Consider the following 25,983-nt stretch of genomic DNA (forward strand, 5'->3'; position numbering starts at 1 on the left):
ACTAAATTGGAGACAAAAGGCAAAATACAATTCCATAGTGACATTTTAATTATTTAAATAAACATTTAAAAGACTGTACATATACAACTATACAAACATGACAGAACATAAACAGAAAACCCAACACTGTAAATCTTCATGTAAAAGTAGTCATTGGCCAGGAACTTTTTTTTTTCATTGTTTTTTTTTTTTTTTTTTTTTGAATTTTGGTTTTTTGAGGAAAACAAAGCTCAGAAAGACAGAAAAGTTGTGCATAAAGCAAGATTAGACTATTTTTCTGCTTTTATTTATTTCAGTGAGCTGAAAAATGATTATACTGGCTAATAAACCAAAAATTGCTCACAAAATAAATGTTTTGGAACAGTACATTTATTTAATGAATATAAACTGTATTCCATATGGGAAAAAGATATTGCTCAGTCTCTGACGATACATGACAATGTACATCTCAAACATAGACACTGATGCTCAGGGTCGACCTGATTATATCCCCGTCAGCTTATTGGATTTGGCTCAACACATTCCAAAACGTCCAGTATATCCAAAAGCCCTTGTAAAAGAGTAAAGCATTTCTTCTCACAATGTCAGGATGGTATTTGGGGACTCCAGGTTTAATCCATTCTATATGTTCATTCTTACTTATCTGGGGGCAGCCTTAAGTCTTGCTATCTTTTTGGTCTTGTGTTTTTGAGGGGCAGGATGCAGTTGAGATCTTTTCTCAGCTGCAGAACCTGGTAGGACTGTAAATGACCAATAAAAGAGCTTACATTACCAAACATGAACTCAATGCTGTTGCAAAAGGTTTGTTCACGAATAAGATCGGAAACATATTTTTGCAAATGTAACTACACATTCCAGTTCACTATTTCCCCATTCCTCATGACATCTTTTGCTTTCTTAAAACAGAACATGCATTATGGAGCATAAATGCATATACTGCAAGAAGACTCTTGTTTTTCAGATTTCACTTTTTGAGAAACCTTTATAGAACTACATATGGCATAATGCATGAAATATTATACCGTATAACATTTAACACTGACATGCGACTTTACCAAATTTAGTTTATCATATGTATTAAAAATTCATAATTAAAAATGTATTATATTTTAATATTAAACATTTATATTTGAACACTGACATAAGGAGGCTTACCTCTGTAAATTCTGCTTTAATGGCATCAAACTTAATTTTCTCATGAACGGCTCTGGCTGTGTTTGTACGATCAAATGGCTCTGAAACAAAGTATAAATATTCATGTTCTAAGGGATAAAGAAACGTTAATAACAATAAACCACTGTTATACTTGCGCATTCTTTCAGTGCATGATGTACAAAGATTCTGTGAATGTGTACCTTCTACACAGACAAACTTCTCTCTCCATTCTCGGCAGCGGTTCTTGGGGAAAGTTTTTGCCTCACGCACAGAGATCACACACTTATCCCATCTGTGGAAACATCACAATGAACCGTAAAGACATGCTTGTCAATGTCAATGCATTCAGACTTGTTTATTCAAAGAAGCACATGCACATATCAAGTGTTATGAACATTAGAGCAGGCCATCTGGACCAGGGAAAGGCAGAGGTTCATCTGCTGTTGTCAATCTAGCAAAGTGACATGAAACAGGAGCCTTGCAGGTGGCTTAGATTTAGGTTAGCTTTTGTTAGCAGCATTGGCCCCAGTCTATAACAGGTGAATCTAACCTGCTATGTAAACTAGAAAAGAAATATTACGCATTTGATTGACACCTATTATGCAATTGCACTAAAAATTCAAAGACGACAAAGTAAATCAGGTGGGATACAAAATGCGTGAACTAAAACTAATTTCCACATGCATTTAATGGCTTACTAGAGAAGGATATTTTTAGAATGTTTTCTTGTTTTGCCCTAAATATAGGTTTGACTTGTGCTATGAAATCAATAATGTTACTTACTTGAAGACAGTGGCATAGTACTTCAGAAAACCCAAGAGCAAGTCTCCCAGTGATGACTGGTTTTTAGACACAAAGGCCGGAATATTGCTTGGTCCACTTGGCACAAGATGAATGTCCATCTTAGGGTTGAAGCATTCCTGCAAGAAGTGGTTTCAGCAAGAATTTAAAAAGCAGGAAAAAAATATATGCATAATTTATTCATTCATTAATTTATTAGATAATTTGCTCACTGGATAATCCCTTTGGAGGCATGGAATGACAGGTTCGGGAAGGGCTATATGAGGTAGAAACATTTAGAACAGAACAAAAGCATAACATAAGAAAGCTTCTAAGTTTGCAGATTTGGTACTCATAATAATAGTTTAGTGCATTAGATCTTAACAACCCCCCCCAAAAAAGCCTTACTCTGAAGGTAGTGCAGGATCATAAGAACCAGTGTGTAGCTGCTCAGCGTTCCTCGGCTGGCATCATTGATGCAGTGGTGATTGGCCCATTTCTTTATTACAAGGATGATAGGACGGACACGTTTTTCGACTGAAATAAATACAAAACCAGAAACAATTAAAAATGTTCACAAAGATCTCAATTAGACAATTCTGAACTTACCATAGGCATACGTCCGCAGTAAGAAGGTGTTTCTGATACCAACAGTGTTGTTGAAGTTCAAGTCAAACTCCACACCACTGGTATGCAAAAGAATTCCAGAAAAACTGTGGTTAGCTGTTGTATTGAACTTTTGTTTTCAGATAACATTGTCTTTGCTGACTTCCCAGCAAACAACCAAACCTGTTTGTCTGCTACATTTGTCTTTGTCATTCTTTGTATATAGTACACTACTGTTCAAAAGTTTGGGTTAAGTAAGACTTTTTAAATGTTCCTCTTATGCTCAACAAGTCTGCATTTATTCGTTCAAAAATACAATAGAACAGTAAAACGGTTAACTATTATTACACTGTACAATAGCTGTTTTCAATTTAATTATATTTTAAAAATTTATTCAGTAGCACATGATTTATGGAAGCTGGTTTCCACCACAGAATAAAAAATGTATTGTGACTTTTTATCTCACAATTCTGACTTTTTATCTCAGAATCGAATGATATAAAGTCGCAATTGCGAGTTATAAAGTCAGAATTGCGAGATACAAACTGGCAATTGCGGAAAAAAAGAAGTCAGAATTACACGTTTATTTCTCGCAATTGTTAGTTTATATCTCGCAATTCTGACTTAATGACTCGCAAATCTGAGATAAAAAGTCACAATTATCTTTTCAAATGTTTTATTCTGTGGCGGAAACAAGCTTCCATACATGTCCATCAGAAATCATTCTAATATGCTGATTTGGTGCTCAAGAAACATTTCTTATTATTATCAATGTTTTATTTGTGCTTAATATGCTTAGTTTTTTCTTGTTGGTGGTGGTATTTTCAGTATTCTTTGATGAATACAAAGTTTAAAAGAACAGCATTTATTTGAAATAGAAATCTTAATATAAAAGTTTTTACTGTCACTTTTTATCCATTTAATACATCCTTGCTAAATGAAAGTATACATTTATTTTAAGGAACCGTATGTAAGATTGTGGCCAAAACTGGTACTGCAATCACTTTCAAATTACTGTAGAGCGGTGTATCCCCTCCCCCTCCCCCCTGACTCGAGGTTGCCAGATAGGCTGGCATTTTTTATCCGACACGTTCGTAGCTGCAGCTGTGGTAACTAGAGCAGAGCTGGCAACCCGGATGCCGAAACACTACTGACTTCGTGATTGGTAGATAGGTGGAGGGTGGAGCATCAGGCCAAAACACAACATGACAACATCAACATCAGTTGAGGGCTGCAACTTCACTTTTAAATGACAATATCCTGGCCGGACTACAGTTGTCAGTGATATAAGTATTTGAAATGAACATGAATTCTTAATGTCTAGTGACATATCAGGGCCATTTTATGATTAATTGAATTACATTTCTTACATACGGTTCCTTTAAAAACTATTGTTTAAACAGTCATTTATACAACACAAAAGTTTAAAGGACTTACCTGACTCTGTCCCTGAACTTTAGAATGGGCACTTTGGCTCTGATGAGCTGAGGCATCTCAATGTAAGCTGTGAAACAGCAATCATGCCATATTAGTGAACGTAACAAAGCCAATGTGAATAGAACGTGAAACCAATGTAGACAAATTCATGGCAAAACACTTACACAGCTGGTAAAACAATTTCCTCACAAGACTAAGAACATATACCGCATCTGTTCTGTTGTTTCCCTACGGAGGAGTATGTAGAGAGTTAAATCTAAGACAGTAAAGCCCGAACAATTAGTATAGAAACCATTTGGACAGAATAAAAACACAAAGCATTCATCCTCTAGAATACACTTACAGTTCCTTCTTCTAAGACAAGACAAAGATCAGCATCACTGGTGCGACTACCAAAGCCATTTAGAGATGACCCGCCCAAGAAGACTCGTGCACCTATACCAAAAGTAGAGAAAAGTAGCTCAATTTCATGAAGAACGCACATAACGCTATGACTAGAGAAGATCCCAATAATAATTTCTGCAAAAATGAGTGTAATGTACCTGGGAAGATTGTCTGGATGTCCCTCTGCAGCACTGCTCGACAATTTTCCTTCTTCTCCAGATCATCACTCTGTTGCTCACAAGCATGAAACAGGTCGAGAATCTGCTGACTTAGCTGTGGGCAAAGAACAATAAATATAATATTGTAAAAAATAAATGTACTTCTCTATTCTACACTTTGCCTCAAATAAAGGTAATATGACTAGACTCCAAAAGAGGGTTTTCACAGTGATGCCATTGAAGAACCATTCTGGGTTTCCAAAAGAACCTTTCAGTCAACAGTTCTTATTTTCTTAGTGTAGAGAACATTTTAATAATCTAAAGAACTCTTTTCACTATAAATAACTTTTTGTGCAATGGAAATGTTTCATGGAAAGGTTCTTCATGGAAGCATTAATGCCAATAAAGACCTTTAGTTTTAAGTGTGTAAGTCAGTCAGAATTTATGGCTTTTATCTGCACATTCACCTTATCACTGACTGACGATGGGTTTAAGGTGATCTGATGGGATCCCTCTCTCAAAGACGGCACACAGCCTCCTGGTTTAGAGGTGGGAGATGAGTATGCGGGGACACTGATATAAGAATTACACGCGTCTCTGTCCGTCACTGGTCCAGCCACCGGTTGGGAGGCAAAGTTGGCATTTCTGGCAGGCTGGTTGCTAGGACCCGGAGAACTGAAGCGCTGTTTCTTCAGGTCATTCTCACTGTGATTCTGTCTCCTTCTCCTGGCACAGTAAAAGACATGCTGCTTAAGGCAGAGAATTTAAAACGTCCCATTGATTGAAATACAGATTAGCAACAAGAATTTCCAGTGGTTTGTGGTCACGTGTTCAAAATGCCACAGTGCTGCTCACTTTCTGTTGCTTCCTGTTACTCTATTTGGACTGCAATGGACATCTGGCAGTTCCACTGGTGTCCGTTGGTAAGTTGGAATCAAACGAGGAACATGCATTGGTGGACCACTGAAGCTAAGGTGATAGACAATGAATTAATCAAATGAATTCACAGAATATCTGAAGAACTGAACACACAACCAATGTCATTTCACTGATGAATATTCACTAACTTTGTTACATTCAGATGGCCTTCAGTTCTCCGTTGCTGAGACACAGTGTGAGGTAGAATGTGCTGGAATAAATGTTCAGATAGCCCATCTTTATGGGAGAAGACATAAGCTCTAGGGAACATCCTCCTCCTCAGCCAGAGCAAAAATCTACTGCCTGCACTTTCACAAACAATATCACAACAAATAAACAGATGTCTGACAACAGTGTGAAAACAGATTGTATTCTATTTGTTATTCTAACCATTTTATACTTAGGTAAAGTTGGTTTTATATTCGATATTCGCACATTCGCGGACTTACGCGTTCAATAACTCGTGAACTAGACATTGTTGCTACAGAAAACACCCATCACATATAACTACAGATAAAACACCAGAAGCTACAACATAATTTTCCTCAAACCGATCTTTCCTTCGCACTGGACAAAATACATTGATCTCTATGCGCAGGCTGCTAAGAAGGGACCATCTGCAAAGTGCAAACCCGAAGGAAAGCTCGTTTTGAGGAAGATTTAAATATTAAAACAATGTTATTTGTGTAGTAACAATATTCAGCTCACGAGATATTGAACGTGGAACTCCACGAATATGCAAATATAAAACCAACTTTACCCAAGTTGCAGACTTGATCATGTAGGACCTCAGTAGCCTACCACATACGTGGACAGCACCATGAACATAGTCAAGTAAAAAAAAAAAGAAATTTTGCCAACCAGGGTAAAAATTGTTTCAGGTTTGATATTTGCTGCGTATTCACCTACACTGCTTTAGTGTACTTTTGTGTAGGCTACTGTACCTTTACAGTAAAAGTTACAGTAATTCACCAAAGGGATTTTTTTCATGTTCCAAAGGTAGTGCTTTCCTATTGACCAGACTGACTTACTACAGGTGAAATTTTGACAATACCTCCTTTACTGTACGTACAATAAGCAAATAAGTTTTAAAAAAATTACTGTAATTCACCTAAAGTATTTTTTCATGTTCCAAAGGGTGTAGTGCTTTCCTAGTGACCACACTGACTTACTACAGGTGAAATTTTGACAATACCTCCCTTACTGTAAGTATAGTACAAACAATATTATTATTTAAAAAATACTGTAATTTCTCCTTTTTTCATGTTCCAATGGTTATAGTATGTTCCTAGTGATCACTCAATTAACTTTGATAAATGTATTAGGTAAAAGTATGTATTAGAACTGCTGTTCCTTGTACAACACAATTCTTTCATTGATTAAAAAAATGCAGATATTTTAGGTTAATCATATTTTCAACATTATAAATAAGCAACACCCTTATTGTAATGATTCAAGTTAAGTTTTTGTTTCTGGAACACACTGCTGCTTCAATGTATATCTAATGAGTGATTATAATCAAGGTATTAATCAATAGTTTTCCTTCTATATATCAAATGAGTTGAATGACTTCTCTAGGCTTATGAGATTTTACTTTGTTATAGAAATTATCAGTGTGATTATCGAAAATGTTATTTCATGTATCCTTTAAATGTCTGTATTTGATATCTGAGGTGTAACGTAAGGGTCTGGCCCATGCCAGGAATGCAGTAACAGTGCTTGCTCATTTAGCCTGGCTTCCAGAGATGAAATGATGAAGATGACTTCTTTAACAGGTGTCACTACATCCATCTGCTTTTCTAGGCTACCCTGATAGCAATGGTCTCAGGAGTCATTGAAACCTATAGTTGAGAGACCATTTCTTAGTTAAAGTCTTTACTTTACAGTTAGATTTAAAGTATCCTCTCCTTGAGAGAAAGAACATGTTATCTTAATGTTTTGAGAAGACTCTCCTCCTCACCAAATCCAATCTTGAAGAAACTGTGTCTGTGTGTGTTAGTATTCTTGGTTACAGGTTACAGGAACAAGTGGAAATATAGCTGCAAGCAGCGATACGGGGCCAAGCCCCTGAAGCAGCAGCAAGAGCAGGAATAGTAAAAACAGCAGAAATTGAAGAAAAAAGAGCTGGTTTAGAAGTATAGGTGAAAATGAACTCAAAATGAACAGAAGTTCAGATGAGAATGAACATAGAATGAACAAGACATACATTAATCCAAGAGGAAGAAAGATTAGTACAACGTTGAATAATAAAGGAATCGACATGACACAACATTACACACAATTTTTTTAAATCATGCCACGTGGGGCTCGAACCCATTATCTCTGGGTCAGATACCTGTCACTCATATCATTGCGCCACTGGGAAGTTGTGTTTTTGGCAAGATGAAGAAGGTCCAATAGTTCAAGTGAGAAGCAATTCAAAATGAAAAAATTTTGTATAAATTTGCTGCATGTTGTATTTATCGAGTTCGTTCACATATAGGCACCATGTCTGGAACAGAAGCAACTTTTCCACCACTTAAGGCCACAATACCTCTTGCGATCTGGGAATGTGCCACACAGCATTCAAACCCACAACCGGAATGGTTCATGGTTCATGCTAACCAATTAGCATGCTGAGCTAACTACCATAAGGCAACAAATACAGGTCAAATTTGGAGAAAAATATATCGGGAACGGTAGCAAAAATAAAAAATCTGTTCAGTCACTTCTGTGTGGCTCGGTCCAAAGATCATCTGAGCCAATTTTCAGAAAAATGTAACAAAATTTGAATGAGGAGTAGCACAAAAAATTGAACACTGTACTTTTCAAAATGGCCACTAATGTAATGGGCAGAGTCTTATTGTAAGATATTGATTGTGATTACCATAATGAGTGGAATCAGGTGTACTAAGTTTCATTTTACATCTATTTACATTCACATCTACATCAAAGGGTTCAAAAGCTATAACCCTTTTAATGTTGCATTTTTTAACTGGTGGTGGCGCTATAGAGTTGGTCCTACAGACTCAAAAATTGGTCCAATTACTATTCATTACAATCACTACAAGTGTGGAAGGTCACGACGTGCCTAAATTCAGGGTCCGAATGTCAGAACAACTTAAACCAAGAGAGGATCAACAACAGCAAAATTTTGAAGAGGTGAAATTGAAATATTACTCTAACCACGAGGAATTAATTACAACTTTTATGGATAATCCCAGTGGTATTCCATGAACAATTAGAAAGATAATAGAAATTAAACAGTGCACTGTACAGTATCTTGAATGCCTCCATGATCTTACTGTTCATTATCTGTCAGATTTGCTGCACCAATGTGTACAGGTTCAGTCACTACTGTTAATAATAATGTAGCCCCTATTAATGTACTACAACCTTAAAAAAAAAAAAAAAATTACAGCATTATATTATTATGTAAAACAGTATTATTAGGTATTGTCAGTTTGGTCACTAGGAAAGCACTACAGCCTTTGGGACATGAAAAAATACTTTAGGGGAATAACAGTAATTAAAAAAAAACATATTTGTCAACTGTAGGTACAGTAAGGGACTTTTTGTCAAAATTTCACCTGTAATAAGTCAGTGCTTTCACTAGGAAAGTACTACAACCTTTGGGATAAAAAAAAAACACTATAGGTGATTTACAGTTTATTTCATAAACATATGTAATAAACATATGTAATAATATGCTCAGTACATAAACATGTTTGATAATTGTACAGTAAGGGAGGTATTGTCAAAATTTCACCTGTAGTAAGTCAGTTTGGTCACTAGGAAAGCACTACACCCTTTGGAACACGAAAAAATACTTAGGGTGAATTACAGTAATTTTTAAAAAAAACATATTTGTCAACTGTACGTACAGTAAGGGAGTTTTTGTCAAAATTTCACCTGTAGTAAGTCAGTGTGGTCACTGGGAACATGCTACAACCTTCGGATAGTAAAAAAATCCCTTTGGTGAATTAATGTAATTTTATTCAAAAAATATTTATGTACATTATGTACAGTGAGGCAGGTTTCCTAAATACAATCATTATAATGCACTTTTTATTGTTGCTAAAGTACAATCAATAGCATTAGAACACATAATGTGAGAGAGATTTGCTGGTACATCTGTACTTTGCAAAAATGTAGTTGTCTGTTTTCACACAATGGAAAAAAATTACTTTTTAGACGGTCCCTATCTTCTTTACCACACACATTGAATGTTCACTGAATTTGTATGCCATTAAAACAATATTTGCCCATTTTGATCGATTGTGGAGAGTGTTGTAGTTCACCATCTTTGTCCTAAAGATCATGTAGCTGCTTTTATTTTGCAAAAATGTGCTTTATTGCGCTTGTTATTGAGACAGTTTTTAAGCAAAAAAAGTGAGAATGTGCGAATATAAAACCAACTTTACCTAAGTCCATTTTATCTGTGGTTTTAATTGTTACAATGTCCATTGTAAAGTTAACGACACCCAAGCATGTCAGTGGAAAATCACAGCATTTACAGTGGCTCGTGATTAAATTTTAATTGAGAGATTTTAACATCTTCGTGGTGTAATGACGTAATGAGAGACGAAATAAATAATAATTTATTTTTTGTTACTTACCTAAGTGATCGTTTTGGGAAACGATCACTAAAGTAAGTAACAAAAAATAAATTATAGCAGCCGATTAACGTTAACGTTAGCCGACGAGCGCTAGACATTATAGCAATTTGCTAGCTTTGCTTGCTTTCTAGCTAACTGTTTAAGACCAACTGTAAAATGTTTATAATAACTGTATACGATTCTTCTATGTAATAATAACTGAAGAAACTCACCAGTGTGGAAGGCAGGTTTAGTAAGAGAGAGAAGAACAAGCGCGTATAAAAATATCAAAACACCCTATCCTCTGTTTCCGGGTCATTGCGCACGCGAGCCTATGTTTTCAAAATAAAAGTCCCGTGCGACAACACATGGGGTGGTAGGAAAACATGTCTTTAATTCTACACTAAAATAAAATGAATGAAATTGTTTATGTTTAAAAAAGAATATGTGTTCTGCCGTGAAGTTAATCTGTAAGTGACCACTGATGGCTAATTGTCATTGTTTTCCTTGGAAATTTCGTATGGATGTATTATTATTTATTTTTTCAATTTATGAGTAAACATGGGCCTGTGGTAAACATTACTTGAATATTACTTCTACAGCATAAATTACAAAGCTCATATCTCAAAGTTCAACATTTTAAAGATAATTTATTATTGTTGTAGGCTATTTTTTTTGTATACTTGCTAACTAGGCTACTTTCTTTATAACAACTACACTCCAGCAGTTGCTCAGTTTGAAAAGCATATAAACTCATATCTTTGTTGTCGTTGTGACAAATATTTGTACATTCGCATTGCCATTTTCCCAAAGCTGTAGCATTGGCGGTTTTCACTGTATTCTATTTTCACAGTGTTTTATGCTTCACTGTGCTCTTTGTTCACTGCATTCCACTTTTAACTGTAGGCCTATTCTTTGTTCACTGTGTTCCAGACTATGCAAGTGGAAATGAAAGTGGAGTGGATTTGCCTGGGGTGAAGAGAGGCTTTTCTGAAAGTTGGGGCATTTTCCTCTGCTCTAGGTTCACTCTCAAACTGGGAGGGTTTCTTGATGAAAGCTTGATGCTTGCTTCTTCTTTCAGAACAATTTTCATTGGCAGAGAATATACAAAGCTAACATCCACATTTTTTGTCTGAAACACAGATATTACCTCTTGATTTTTTAACTGTTGTTTAAAAGCAACATTAGGCTACAATGCTGTTGTACTGAATATCAGCAGGACTGTGATCAGCCTACGGCCTGCTGCCTATGGCTGTGTGATAATTCTGTGCAACAGCTCATTTGCTAGTTTTGTTATTGACAAAAAGTGAGGAAGACAGAGAGAAAAAGACAGATGTCCAGAATCAAGGGTATAAAATCCCTGGTTACACTCGGAGGAAACAAGAAATAGCGTTTAAAGGGGGTTAGAAATGAAAAGGTTAACTCTTCATTTCTCATAATAAGTTTTGATAATTTTAAAGGGATAGTTCCCTCAAAATTAAAACACTGTCATCATTTACTCACCCTCATGTTGTTCCAAACCTGTATGAATTTATATTTTCTGCTGAACACAAAAGAAGATATTTTAAAGACTGTTGGTAACCAGACAGTTGATGGGCCCCATTGACTTCAGTAGTATTTTGTTCTCTACAAAGTCAGTGGGTGCTGTCAACTGGTACCCATATTCTTCAAAATATCTTCTTTTGTGTTCAACGGAAGAAAGAAGTTCATACAGGTTTGGAACAAACATGAGGGCGAGTAAATTGATGACAGAATTTTCAATTTTGAGTAAACTAGCCTATCCCTTTAAGAGATTTTCAGATTTAAACGAATACTGAAAACCAGTAAATAGGATTCAATTTTATTTACATTTCAATACAATTATGACAAGGAAATAGGCTAATCAATGTGAATTATGATGATTGACATAAAATCCTACGATGAAAAAGTGGCAAGTGTTTTTTAATGGGAGAAGAGCGTGCCAGGGGGCGTTGTTGTGGGATATTGTGTGGTATGTGTGTTATGACCATCGACTGACAGCAGATTCATCTTTAGAGCCACACACACACGCCCACTGAGAGAGAGGCAGCGGCTCTTTATGCACCCCAGCGCCACCGTTACCTCGCGCTCTTCAAAAACACATATTCTAACCGCAGAGATGCGAGGTGAGCCCGTCGTTTTGCAAACTAGCTAAAATTGGGCAGTATTGGTGGGCTATTCGCCGTGGGATTCGTTTAGTGCATCTGACAGCCTACATACAGAGCGCGTAATGAGAGACGCAGAATGCCGCTGCTCATAATGTGACTGACCGCGCGCACCGCATCCAAAGCCTCTACATTCAGCCAGAAGAAGAAACTCGGTGATCAACAAAACGCATCTCGTCTCAGGAGGGAAAAAAACATCAACATGGGGTAAGTTGCTTGTAAATAGCACAAATCGCATCTCGTCTCGGCAGGGAAAAACATCAACATGGGGTAAGTTGCATGTACATAGCAAAACGTATAGGAATTGGCAGCGCAGAGCCTGATGACGGTTTTATCACCGGTCTTATGAGGACAGGGCAGAATGTAAGGGCAGTTATTCATGTTCATGAACGCCTTAAGTGCCCTTAATATTGTGCATTAAAATTTATTATAATGCTGAATATATTTATGTGCGTTATGTGTTCAAATATGTTGTGATACAGTTTTTCTTTTACATACCCACACTATTATGCGAGTGTGTACACTCATTTATTTGGAAACACTTTTAATTAATCGTTTATTCTTCATTCACTGGGTCGCCCATTTTTGACCACTGAGACCACAGTCTGTTGGATAGCCGCGTGTATTATTTTTTTGGCAAATGATAACAAGCATGTACTCTGAATGAGAATGAACATTAGCTAATTTCATATACTGATGTGCTGCAGTGCCAAAGGCCTTTAATCTCGTCATGCTTATGTAATCTACATTTCAGCAGAGCACCGCTGCATGGCACAGCCTCATCAATACAATTTTGAAGCCAATATTGGCAATGACATCTGATATATCTGTACATGCAAGTGGAATTTCCAAAGCTCAGCTGGAGATTGATCTGAAATATAGATTTTAAATAAAGGTGACCCTATACAAGGCTATTCAATCTTAAAGGGTCTTCTGCTTACAGTTTGTTCTGGTCTCTATGACCTAAAATCTTCTCCATTGGCACCCCGCCGCATGTAGATATTATTTAGAATCGCAAAATTGTTCCCTGGGTAGTCTTTGGTCAACGTCTGGAAGTGATCATCTTTTCATTTAAATGTGTTATTACATAAAGATGGATCTTCTTGTGGTGGCAAAGCATTTTCCATTTAATAAATAATAATTATTTTTTTTAAACTTGAATTGCTTTAAGTCCCCTCTTCTTCATTCTTAATTAAATTATAATCGTTGAAAGATTCAATGGCTGTTCTGGGAGTATATTACTCTGGAGAAAACCATTCCCACTTCCTACTCAATTCAGTGGCACACAATTCAATTTATTACATGCTATAAAGTGTTTGGTTGTTATGCAGTTCGCTAACATTACTGAACAGCCGTTGTTAAGACAGTATTGGGAGTAATAGGCCTGCTGAACGAATCCAACATTTTTCCTCATAAGCAGTGCATTGTTGCAAAATTAAAAGTGATCCAATTAGCTTATTTTGCTTATTAGGACAGATGATTTGAATGGTATGATTGCACCTTTTCAAAGTCAAACTTGACCACACTACCAGGTTATGTAACTAACAAAATAGCTTATTATCCATATGTCCATATGCTATTACAGATCACTCAAGTTTGAAGTGTGGCAGAAGTTTGGTCTTCTTTATTGTTGCTCTATTATTTGGTCAGAAAGACAGATGTTGAAAATGAAAAAGACTGCTTGCTCTGAATGGTGGTGGGTTGTTGAAGGTGGGTGGGTGTTGTGAGATCAACAGTGTTGATGTTAATACAGAACTGTCTGCTTTTGATTCCTTATATAATTGACCACATCACTTACATTCAAAATCGGACAGTCTTGGCTTCAAGATACTTCTGACTGTTGAATCCAATGGATGATACGACCAATCTGTTCAAAATAGTTTAATAATGGCTTGTAACATTCGCATTTTCTCAGATTGCTCTGAGGGTTTGTGTGTTAATAAACATTTAGGTATAAAATCTAGTTTTCATTTTCCTTTTCTAAATTCAGGCTGTTCCCCCATCCTGTTTTCTGTGTGGGTGGTTGACATTCAACCATGAATTGATGAAACATGAAATGGAAAAATCTTAGCAAACAAGATATGAAAATCATAACGTTTATTCTGTTTGGCTACTAAGGAAAAAACACAAGATACTGGAATAGTTTGTGTTTTAACCTATTTTTTCACATTTTCTTTCATATAGTGTGACAGATACAGTACACTGCTCAAATATATAAATGCCTTTTTTTTAATACAAGACAACACATTTTCATTTCAGTACTGCATGGAAATGAAAAAGCTATTATTAAGTACATTATTTAATTAATGCATTTCACATTTTGTTTTAGCAACACAGAATGCTATTACAATTTAAAACATTTTTATTTTACTTTGATAAATATATATATTTTTCTTTCTAATATACACCAAATACGTTTGCCACACCATAATTATAACAATATGAGAACATGTATTATAGAAAATGGAACCCAAACACGTACATAAGCAAATACATTCTAACCATAATCAGAAATAAAATAGTCAGCTGCAATAATGTAGCAATATGTTCCAGTCTATTTACAGTTTCATTCTTTCCCTAAGGGTACCTTTAATTCATTACTTGTGTGGGTTATACACAAACAAATTCGGATGGAAATGTCCCAATAAGCTCGGCTAATGGATTGCATTCACAATATAAACATTTTAAGTTACTACATTTTAAATGGTTATGACCTATATGGAAGCATGTGATGTCATGTGAAGCACTCATGTATGGTGAATGCAACTGCATTTTAATCGAATTTAAATGCTAATTATGCAACAAGCCTTTGATGCTCTTCAGAGATCTTCCGCCTCCACGGTGCAGCGTAAGCACTTCTCCGTACTCCGCATTTCTCTCTCTCCTTCGCCTCTCTTAAGCTATCCCTGCTCCTCTTCCTTCCTTTTCCTTCTCAATTTCTCTCATTCCTGCACATCAGCCCAGCAGCAGCTGATTAGAAGCACGCTAATGCAATTGAATATGGTGATTAATTATCCTGGGAATAGGAGCAATCGTCTGTGTTTGTTATGTTTCCCCCTTTCCCCCATTATACTTCCCGCTTCTGATCCTATGTTTTAATAAGATGCATGAAATATTAGAGTAAATTGGGATTGAATGGGATTTTTTTTCTGGGATTTGAAGGGTGTTATCTGTGGAATTGGGTCAGAGGAGTGTAGGGTATGGGAATGCTATGGAAAAGCTCCATCTGCGGATGACTGAGCATACAGTAGTGGAGACATATGCCCTTTGACATTGATTTGAGGCCAGTTGCTTTTAAAGTAGTATGTTGGGGAAGGGTCAATGAGCAGGCTATACTGTACTCTGTGTTTGGATTTGGATTTTGAAGCAAAGCATTTCTCTTTACCTGAAACTTGAAGGGCATTAGTGAACTTCCCATGTAATCCTCCTAGTCGTATCTGATCTATGTATCCAGAGATAAAGCTGAGATTGTAAGTCATTTTGAGCCTGAGGCAATTGTTAGTTGTCCCTATAAGGATCTTTTGAATATTGGTAAGTTTGTCCAATAACACTTTACAATGAGGTTCTGTACTTTAATATTGTTATCCCTTTGACGTGTACTAGCACCGCTGTGATTGGAGCGTTCAGTGCATCACGTGATCAACTGCTAAATTCAAATGTGCTTTTGAGCTTTGGCTGGCGCTGGCTGCAGTGTGTCACATGACAAGCATGATGCGTCGCCATGAAAATAATTAGGAGATACGTTCTAAAAATAATGGTTGCCTTAAAAAACTCAGGGGGTCAGCTAGAATATTTTAAACTTTGCAGTAGCTAACATGAAATCACCATGAACCACAGCACTTAAATATTGGTCAATGTTAATTTCTACTTATTGTCTGTATGAATTATAAATGATAAATTAACAATAGTTCATGAATATACATGAATCAACAATGAATTGATTTCATTGTTTCCAAGATTTTTTTTTTTTAAGTCAGCATGAAATAAAATTCAACCTATTTTATAGGTTGTATTATTGTGAACAACTCATCTGTGCATGTGCTTCATTTAAGAAAATGTTAAATCAAAATGTTATAACTGGACCTTCCGGTGAAAACAACAGACTTCTCTCTGGTGACATGACATATGTAGGACTTCTCCAATCATTTAGCTCATGTTTATCTGCCTCCGCTCTTGACTGCAACGCCCACATCTCAAAATCCAATCAACAACCAAAAGTACCCGTCCTACATTTTTCTTTTTTGAAAATCCATTACACACGAATGTAAGTCACAACAGAAGAAAAGATCTGTCGTTACCTTCATTTCATTAACATAAAAGCAGGTACACTAAAAATATTAGACCTCTATCTCTATGGTTAAAACATAAAACTCTATGCAAGTTACTTGCGCTGTTGTTGTTTTTTGGATTTTTTTTTTTTTTTACTTCGCTACTGCTTGAAATGAATCTGAAATCTACCACTAAACCAAATCATCACTGTAAACTTTCCATAATAAATGAGGGTATGGCAAAAACATTTTGAACACTGATTTTTTTTATTATTTTTTTTTTATGTACTCTCAATAATGAAAATGTATTAATGTTTACCTTCTGTAGTGCAACTGATATTAATAAATGCTGTAAAAAAAAATCTTTTTTAGTTTATTATACCTCATTAATTGAACCTTACTGAGAAGTTTTGCCATGTGAATGCTAATTGCTGATGAATTGCTGATGACATGTATGTATCACTTAGAATGAGGATAAATCTGTAATTGTGTTAAGAAGAATGAGAAAGTTCAGAGTGAGACAGCTCATCTGACTCGGGCTCCAGGTTTCTTTTGTTCTCTTTAGCAATGATTGCCTATTATTCTAGAGTGATTATTCCTTCCTGCTTGTGGTCCACATGGTTTTCTGTTTTTTTGTTGCCCAAAGTGATGATAACATTCACAAAACTGACCTTCGTTTTCCTCTGTGCATGGCCTCCAAGGTGATTAATTGCTTAAAGGGATAGTCCACCCAAAAATGAAAATTGTCATCATTTACTGTCCCTCATGTTGTTCCAAACCTGCACTCTTATGACTTTGTTTCTTCTGTGAAACATAAAAGAAGAAATTTTGAGAAATGTCTCAGTGTTGTTTTTGTTCATACAATGAAAGTCAGTGACGTCCAGTGTTGTTTTCGACCCCATTGACTTTCATTGTATGGAAAAAATCTTTTGAGAAACCTTGTTTGAAATGGTAATGATGACACGATTTAGATTTTTGTGTAAACTATCTTTTTGCAGAGTTTATTCTTTTGTGTCATTATCGGAACCTTAAAATGTAGCATTGAAAAACTTGGCTGGGGTGTTTATGAAATTCCACCCATACTCTTAGACTAAAAGAAATAATGCACATTAGTTTATCTATTAATTACGTTACCTTTGTCTATGTGTGATTATCAAATTAAGCTAGGGTGTCTAGGAAAAGAGCCCTTATACTTCCAACTTCCAACAGCAAAGATCAGGTCAGTAGGGGTGGGACTGCACAGATTACTGCGACCCTGACTATATTTAGTGTCCGTCCCACACTGCCCCAGCCAAACAGCTGGCATTTCCATATCAGCAGGGCGTTGAATGGTCGCCTTGCACTGTTAGCAGGGCACCAATGTGTCTGACTGCTTAGGCAAGACCCAGGTTTCTACCTGGGTTCAAGCAGCGGTGATCAGCAGCAAGATGGAGGCTGAAGAAATGGTGATCCGTCTACCGGGACGTTCCAGCGCGCCTGGCGGAATCGGAGAGACAACGGTGCTCAGGCACAAAGAGGTTCACCACTTTTTTTTCCTACCTTTCAGGGAACAGCCCATCTACAGCACCCGGGCACACGTCTTCCAGATAGACCCCAGCACTAAGAAGAACTGGATGCCCACCAGCAAACATGCGGTCACTGTATCTTACTTCTATGACAGTACCAGGAACGTGTACAGGATCATCAGCTTGGATGGATCAAAGGTAAAGTGGTGTGTTTTTTTGTCTTTTAAAAAAAAACTGATGTGGATTTATGTTCGCTGGTATACTGTAGGGAAGCATCCATTGTGAATGTTGGGAAACAGGTCCTATAATATTATGTTCTTCTCAGTATGGTGGAGATTAAAGGATTGTCTTTGGTTCAGGAAAAGCATCTGATAATGCCTTCCAAATCTCAAAAATATAATGTGTGTTTGATGCATTCAGTTGAATTAGCAGCAGATTTGAGTGTGCAGAGGACCGACCTGCTAGAGATTCCTATCAAACATATTCTCTGGGATAGAAGTGGATTATTTCGCTCTCCCTGTGGAGAGCAGCATGCACTTGAATTGGTCACTGCTGTGCAACCTTACACAGTGGATGTAATGGCCCAATATTTCAGGAAACATCAATAGACAGTGGTAGCGACTCTACATCCGCTAGAGTTAGTCCATCCATCTTACCGTTGGCTATTACTTTAAGGCTTTTATAGTTTCACCCATTTATTTTAATGCAGATGGTGTAATTGTCCACAATACTTCGCATCAGAACACTACAGACCATGTGTCTCCACCATCCTCCTGAAATCTCACTGTAGAAAGCAGTCATGTGGTTTTGCATGTCAAATCACAAACCCTTGGACCCAATTAGCCCATAAATCAAAAGTATGTAAAAAACATTATATGAACATTGTATGGAGTGTTTCATGTGCAGTCATAACCCTATCCTGACGGTTCCTCGACTTTAGCAGAGGAGGATTTTAAAATAGCTCCCGCAGTATGTCTGAATGTGCTTGTGAGTTGGGATGCTCAGCCCTCCCCGTAGCTTTTGGTTTCAGAGACAGAAATAACATGTGAGCCAATGCACTTTGCACTGTGACTGTTGACACCAACACAAGCACACTGTTTGTTCAGCAGTTAATCCTGTTTGATCCATGTTGAGTTTTGTGTAGACCTTAAACATACCATAGGGTCAACGACAATTTTTTGAGCAGATCTATTTTTTCAAAAATATTCATTATATATTAATTGTACAATCTTTAGTACAATGACTTTAATACACATCTTCTATGACGAGCATAATTCTTATGTTTTGGGGCACGGAAAGTAAAAAAAAAATGTCTCAATAAAATAATGAAATTGAGAGGACCCCTGTAAACCATTATGACTGTGTGTCAAGGTCAGTTAGTCCTAAAACTTTACATTTTATGACAATCGAGTTGTGAACTCCCAATCATGTGGTGGTACTCCCAAATATGTAACGATATTTATGAATTAATAATTCGTACTTAATTTACTTTATTTAAATAAATTAATGGTAACACTTTACAATAAGGTTTCATTAGTTAACTACATTAGTTAACATGAACTGGAAATGATCTGCCCTTCTTCAGCATTTAATCTTTGTTAGTGTTAATTTCAAAATTAATTATACATTATAAAAATCAAAAGTTTTATTTGCTAACATTAGTTAATGCACTGTCAAGTAACATGAACAAACAATGAACGGCTGTATTTTTACTGACTAACGTTGACAAAGATGAACAAAAACATCAATAAATGTATTGCTCATGGTTAGTTCATGTTAGTTAATATATTAATGTTAACAAATTAAACGTTATTGTAAAGTGTTACCAAATTAATTAGTAAAAATACTTTTTACCTTAAAAATATATTTTAAAACTTTTTGAAAATTATTATTAAGACGTCTATATATTCAAGGTGTAAGGAAAATGTGTTATTGCTATTTACTTGATGGTTAAACCACATGACATTTTTAATTATTTTTATAAGTTTAGTTGTCATTTGCCATCTCAGAAACCTTTTAAATATACAACTAATAGTCTTAGCTTGATATACTGTAGGTAACTATCAACACTAGCAAAAAAAAGTACCATGGTAATTCCAGAATATTATTTTAATTACTTTGGAGTATCGTCTAAATACCAAGTACATAGAAATGCTTACCATTTAGTACCTGATATGATCTCTGTCCCATGGCACCACCGCCGTACCTTTTTTATTAAGAAATTAGGTGGTTGTATTACAATACGGGGATCCACAGTTGCATTATTATGTATTTAAATGTTACTGTACCTTATGAGACTGGGACAGGGAATGGGGTCAACACAGCAGCTGTAATTAGAGTCTGATCTTAAGTCCATTCTGAGCCCTTCAGGGAATTTAAGTCATGCTCACAGTGGCTAAAGGTATTAGCTGGATGCTACATTGATTGAAGAGCTCATGTTAAGCCTGACATAATATTTAAGTTCTGAACATGCCTGTGTTTTCGCCCTCCACCCCTGCAATTTATTCTGGCTTTCTTCAACTGATTGTGGACCTGTCACTCTGAATGACAGAGACTTGTCACTTAAGCCTGGTCTTTATCTGAACCACCGCTGACCTATAATAGGCAATAGCAGAGCGAGCAGGAAGGTCTCTATTCGCTGAGTGCTATTCACATTATCTTGGATATAACTTCACTTGACGGTATCTGATCAAATGCAGTTTCCTTTTAGTTTGGACTCTTCTTTGAGCCCTTTCCTCCTTACATTTTTGCCAATTTATTAAAGTCACCAACCATGGCGTGAGGCAGGACAACCTGTCACTCGCATGAGATCACAGCAATAGCAAACAATAACAATCCAATCAATTCCAGATTGACTAAATTCAGTCCTGCTCTACATTTTGTCTTGTTGGAGAAAATTTGGCTGCCATTAGCTGAGCTTTTCCAGTTACATGCTATGTTTTTTTTTTGTTTAGTTTTTTTTTTTTTTTTTTTTGTAGTGTAGTATGATGTATTTCATACTACATCACTGTTTTCCATTTTTTTAGAGAATGGATTTGTTTGAATGTTTCATATAAATGAACAGGTTAAAAAATGATTGACTGATTAATACAATCAGGTCCCTGTGCAACATTATTGCTTCATCTTCATCATGGCAGCATATGTGTAACTCTTTAGCAGCCTACATTTATTTATGTAAATTAGTGTGTAGAAGTGGGAGGTATATATTTAAAATTACATTTAAATTTAGTATGAAATTTAGGCCTGGTTTCACAGACAGGGTAGCCTGGTTAAAACCAGACCATTCTCAGTAGTAACTGAGTTATGGTCTGGCAAAGCTGCATTAATAACTCATTTCCAAAGGGGCGTAACCAACGGACGTCGCTCAAATGCAACTGGGCGCAAAACCAATCAGAGCGATCGTCATCGTGTAAAGCCATATGCTGCGTCCTAAGTTACACTACGCCATAAAAGTATGTACTCTTTTTGTGAAGAAAAGGTATTTACTTTTGAATGTGTAGCAAAAAAGTAGGCAAGCTTTGGGACATACTACTTCGTCATATTTATCAGACGGATCTGTCGCGTGCATCCTGTCACGTAAACTGCCCTGTCAATCATCTTGTCACAGTTAAAATCCTCTATTAAATCTAATTTAATTTCCTACCGTTTCGGAGAGAAATGTAGTAGCACGTACATCTGCCAGTGGGTCTTTCATGGAGACTGTCCTCATATGTTTGCAATTTGAATATAATAATGCATTTAAAAGTTGATGCGCTTCACCAACGGACATCGCTCAAATGCCTCTGGGGACAATTGGATAGACCTAAAACCAATCAGAGCGATCGTCATTGTGTAAAGCCCGCCTCAACGTTTCTGATTGGTGCCGCGATTTCTAGGCCATGGAAATGGGCTTGAATGAGCTCTTTGCCAGACTACTTCTCGAGCAAATCTAAATTTGCCGGAAGTTGTCTGGGTTTTCCCAGGCTACAGACAGGGCTTAGATTAAGCCTTGACTAGGCCTTAGTTAAATTAGGACATTAAGTAGCTTTTATAAACATGCCTTAAAAAATATAAAATAAAATATGGAACTGACTTATTTTAGTTGCTTTCAGTTAAAACAGCTCAAACATGCATTTTAGTCTGAGACTAGTTTAAGCCTTGTCTATGAAACCGGGCATTTGTCTACTTTTTGAATATAGCGTATAGTGTAACTACAGCTAACTAAAAGATTCTTTTTTTTTTTTAAACTCCTATATAGGGCTTTTCACACTTGAAATAGTTAACCCTGGGTCATTCTATCCCTGGGTAAATGGATTCCAGGGTTATCTTGCTTCATGTTTCACATTACATCTCACTGCTTTTACACAATTTACCTGTGGTTAACAATTAATCCTTGCTATTCTTCAGCTGACATTTCCCACTGTATGTTCCTAAACCCTTGGTTGAATATTTGTGGTGCGCCAGTATCATTAATTGGATGAACGCAGCACGCGACCTGTTTACATAAAGCTCTAGCATGGCGCATACTTATATTGTCGACTGTCAATCAAGTTTTACTGAATAGACTTTTGAGACTATAAAAGCAAGAATTAAACTCTTCTCGTTTTCCAGCACCATTTGTCATTTTTTTCCTCAAATGCTGAAACATAACCTGTTTATACAACACGTGTTGTTCAAAGCACGGGAACATGAGGCACATGATTGGTTGGTTTGAAATAACGATAACCCGTCCCGAGGTTAAGCGCAGTGTGAAAAGCACTTATAAGTATCTTGTTGCTTCGGATGTGACATTAAATGATCAGAAAAGAGCAAATGCCATGTGCCGGAAACAAAATTGCGTTGCTAACAGCTAGGCTATTATTGCGAGTGACATCCTGCTCTCTTTTAACCCCTGACAGATTGCAAAAGTGGCATGAAACGGACAGCTTCTTCCAACAACAACGTTAGCCTCAGCGCTGTTCTTCGCTGCTGTCCTCCCACTGCACAGCTTTCAGCTGTTCACATGCAATTACAATCCTGAAGTGAGTGATTATACAGCAGGCTGCGTGGACTCTGATTAGGGCTCTCGTCGAGCCAATCCGTCTGCATCTGAAAATAAAGACAAATACCAGCTCCAGCGTACTTAGCGTTCTGCTAGCTGAGCAGCTCGTACACAAGAGCTCAAACTGTGAAGTTCCTGAGCTCGTCTTCCACACATACACATGCTCATCACTTCATTAGGTTCAACCCACTTAATGTGTACATTAGGCACAGCGCAAACATCAGTCACGCTGATGCAGATTAGCAAACACTAGCATGGATTTGTTAGAAAACCTTCAGTCTAGTTGCTAAATATCTTAATTATTTGAATATTATATTTGGACATTTTCTGAAGAAAATAATGAGCTGCTTACCCATGCAAAAGTTGCTGCTATAGGGTAGTGTGTCTGGTCGCTTCCCATTAAATTTCTATTTGCTACTGAAAGTGTTGTTGATTTAATTTTTTCTTTATGTAGGCTATGCTAAAAGCTCAGTTTCACCACTTATTAGAGGTGTCGGTAACACTTTACAATAAGGCCTCATTTGTTAGTTAATGTATTAACTAACATGAACTAACCATGATAAATACATTTGTTACAGTATTTATTAATCTATGTTAATAAAAAATACAGTCGTTCATTGTTAGTTCAAGTTAGTTCATAGTTCAACAAACACAACTTTTGATTTTAATAATGTAAATGTTGAAATTAACAGTAACTAAGATTAATAAATGCTGTAGAAGTATTGTTCGTTCTTAGTTCATGCTAACTAAAGTAGTTAACTAATGGTAACTAATGAAACCTTATTGTAAAGTGTTACAGAGGTGTCTGAATAGAGCGCAATTTAAAAATATTACTGTTCAAAAGTTTGGGGTTGGGAAGATATTCTTAATGTTATTGAAAGGAGTCTCTTATGCTCATGGTTGTATTTATACGGTATTCAATAATACCGTAAGTACAGTAATACTATGAAATATTATTACAATTTATAATAACAGTTTTCCTATTGAATATATTTTAAAATGTGTTTTTTTTTTCCCTCTAATTGCAAGGCTAAATTTTCAGCATCATTACTCCAGTCACTTCAGTGTCACATGATCCTTCAGAAATCATTATAACATGCTGATTTGCTGCTCAATAATCATTTCACCACCCAGATTTTTTTTTCCTCCCCAAATTGTGATAATATTAATCTAGTCATAATTGTCATGTCTAAATGTTACATGGAGAAATTTTTTTTGACCACAGTTTTATAGTTAATAACCATTTGAGTATTTGGCTGAAAGGATGCTTGTTTCAGACTACTGAGAACTAAAATTAACTATGGGCATGTGGACTATCTCTTTTCTGCTCTATTCCTGTGATTCCTATTACTATGGTAACAGCAACTTCATGATTGGTGGATCTCTCTTCAGGATTATGTGTAGCAATTCACCAGATATATTCATTGCTTAAAATTTATTTCTGGTTTCCATGAAGGCATACTGTATATGCAATTGAAAATGAATAGGATTTTTACTTTCAGAATCCTACTGTTGTGCTCTGTAGGTCAACCTTAAATATCCGTGGAAATGCTGAATACTGGAAGTATAGAATAGAGGGAACAGCACTCATCCTTCCAATGATTGTATAACATGTGTGTAACACACACATACACATACACACACACACAGGAAGCTGACAGTGGTAGCCCACTGTCGATTTTCTCGCTTGAAATTACACGTTTGTATGTGGCCAATTGGCCTTGTTCTGGAAGTGTGTGGGAGTATGAGAGCGCTCGAGGCCTTTTATCCACACAGCCTTCGTGGATTGCTATGCTTTGTGCATCCATCCATTTCATGTTTTACATTCCCCATCTTGAAGAACTATAGTGCAAAAAAATAGATAAAAATATGAGGTTTATGCTTAAAACAAGTAAAAAAAAAATCTGCCATTGGAACTCCATGATATGAAATCTATGTAATTTTATTGGTAAATATTTTTTATTTTTTTTAAATCTGGTACTTATTAAGAATGTGATTTCTGTGAGAGGATTTTGATGACTTTCTAAATCTCTGGATGCTCAAATTATGATTGTGAGATCCACAGAATCTGTGCGACACTCACAGTGCATCTCTCTCCTCTCTCTCTCTCTCTCTGCTTCTCCTTCTCGCTCTTTCCTCCCTCCTTATTTGCTCTCGGTTTCACACCCACACAAACACATTCACTGGCAGTGACTGTCGTCATTTCATCAATAACATTTCACAGGCTTATAACGCAGGAAACATCCTGAGATGTACTGAAGGCAAGTGTTTGTGAGCATCCATTTCTGACCATCTCATTTAGACATTTTTTATATATTTTTAAGATAGACCCCTGATTTAACAGCATATGAGCTGTTTACTTACTCCATAACTGATCACTGATTAACTTTAAACTCCATCCTTGTGCCTTGGCATTAAATCCACACGGATTGTTGTATTATATTATGTTCTGATTGGCTGAGAGCCTTTTCCAGCCATGTGATATTCTACTAGTATCACCACGGGAATTGTTTCACTGTTTGTATCACTCCACTTGCAGCATTTCTCACAGAGAGTGTCACGGCGGACGGGCAAAACACCATCATTTTACAAATACTTCTGTTGTTGTGTCACGGAATGTAGTTTTAAGAGTTTATTAGGTGAGAATATAGTTATTTAGACCTCAAATATGCGACTTATAAATAAACATATCGCATATTTGACAATTTGTTTAGACGTTTTCGGAGATGCGAGCTCCAGACGTTAGCGGCCATTCAGCGTTCACGTGAGAACAGCTTTGGGCCCTATCATACCCCAGGCGCCAGGCGCGACGCAAGTGTTTTTTGCTAGTTTCAGCCCAACGCAGTTATCATTTTCAAATCCTGCGCCACGATGTTTGCCCATTTGTCCGCTGGTCTGAAAACGAGGTGTGTTCAGGCGCATTGTTGTCATGTTGCTATTTTGAGGCAACTGAAATAGACTGGGTTGACCTGCCTATAGGCGCATATTACTA

The 25,983-nt window shown here is 36.6% G+C and overlaps 2 protein-coding genes across 4 annotated transcripts in view; one reads left to right on the forward strand and one right to left on the reverse strand.

Moving 5' to 3' along the window:
- Positions 1–25: 25 nt before the first annotated feature.
- On the reverse strand, positions 26–10,365 carry tent2 (terminal nucleotidyltransferase 2). Of its 3 annotated transcripts, XM_082168682.1 has the most exons (16): positions 10,249–10,365; positions 5,588–5,741; positions 5,376–5,489; positions 4,988–5,246; positions 4,521–4,635; positions 4,322–4,413; positions 4,143–4,206; positions 3,979–4,045; positions 2,545–2,621; positions 2,344–2,472; positions 2,169–2,212; positions 1,939–2,075; positions 1,356–1,447; positions 1,156–1,235; positions 640–740; positions 26–550 (listed from the first exon to the last, which is right to left on the reverse strand). In XM_082168682.1, exons 2-15 carry the CDS (start codon positions 5,707–5,709, stop codon positions 666–668), a joined length of 1,467 nt encoding a protein of 488 aa, XP_082024808.1. In that variant the 5' UTR covers positions 5,710–5,741; positions 10,249–10,365; the 3' UTR covers positions 26–550; positions 640–665. The 3 variants fall into 3 exon arrangements, with proteins under 3 accessions (XP_082024808.1, XP_082024806.1, XP_082024807.1); XM_082168680.1 differs by having other exon boundaries at positions 26–740; XM_082168681.1 differs by having other exon boundaries at positions 26–740; positions 5,588–5,746; positions 10,249–10,360.
- Positions 10,366–12,489: 2,124 nt separating this feature from the next.
- homer1b (homer scaffold protein 1b) overlaps positions 12,490–25,983 on the forward strand; it is a 37,633-nt gene continuing 24,139 nt past the window's right edge. The window contains exons 1-2 of the mRNA XM_082171725.1: positions 12,490–18,252; positions 25,182–25,252. Of these exons, the coding sequence (XP_082027851.1) occupies positions 17,894–18,252; positions 25,182–25,252 (430 nt within the window). The 5' untranslated portion in view covers positions 12,490–17,893. The remainder of the gene's footprint in view (positions 18,253–25,181; positions 25,253–25,983) is intronic.

Source organism: Leuciscus leuciscus (genome assembly GCF_965113295.1).
Source record: "Leuciscus leuciscus genome assembly, chromosome: 5".
Taxonomy (NCBI): Eukaryota; Metazoa; Chordata; class Actinopteri; order Cypriniformes; family Leuciscidae; genus Leuciscus; species Leuciscus leuciscus.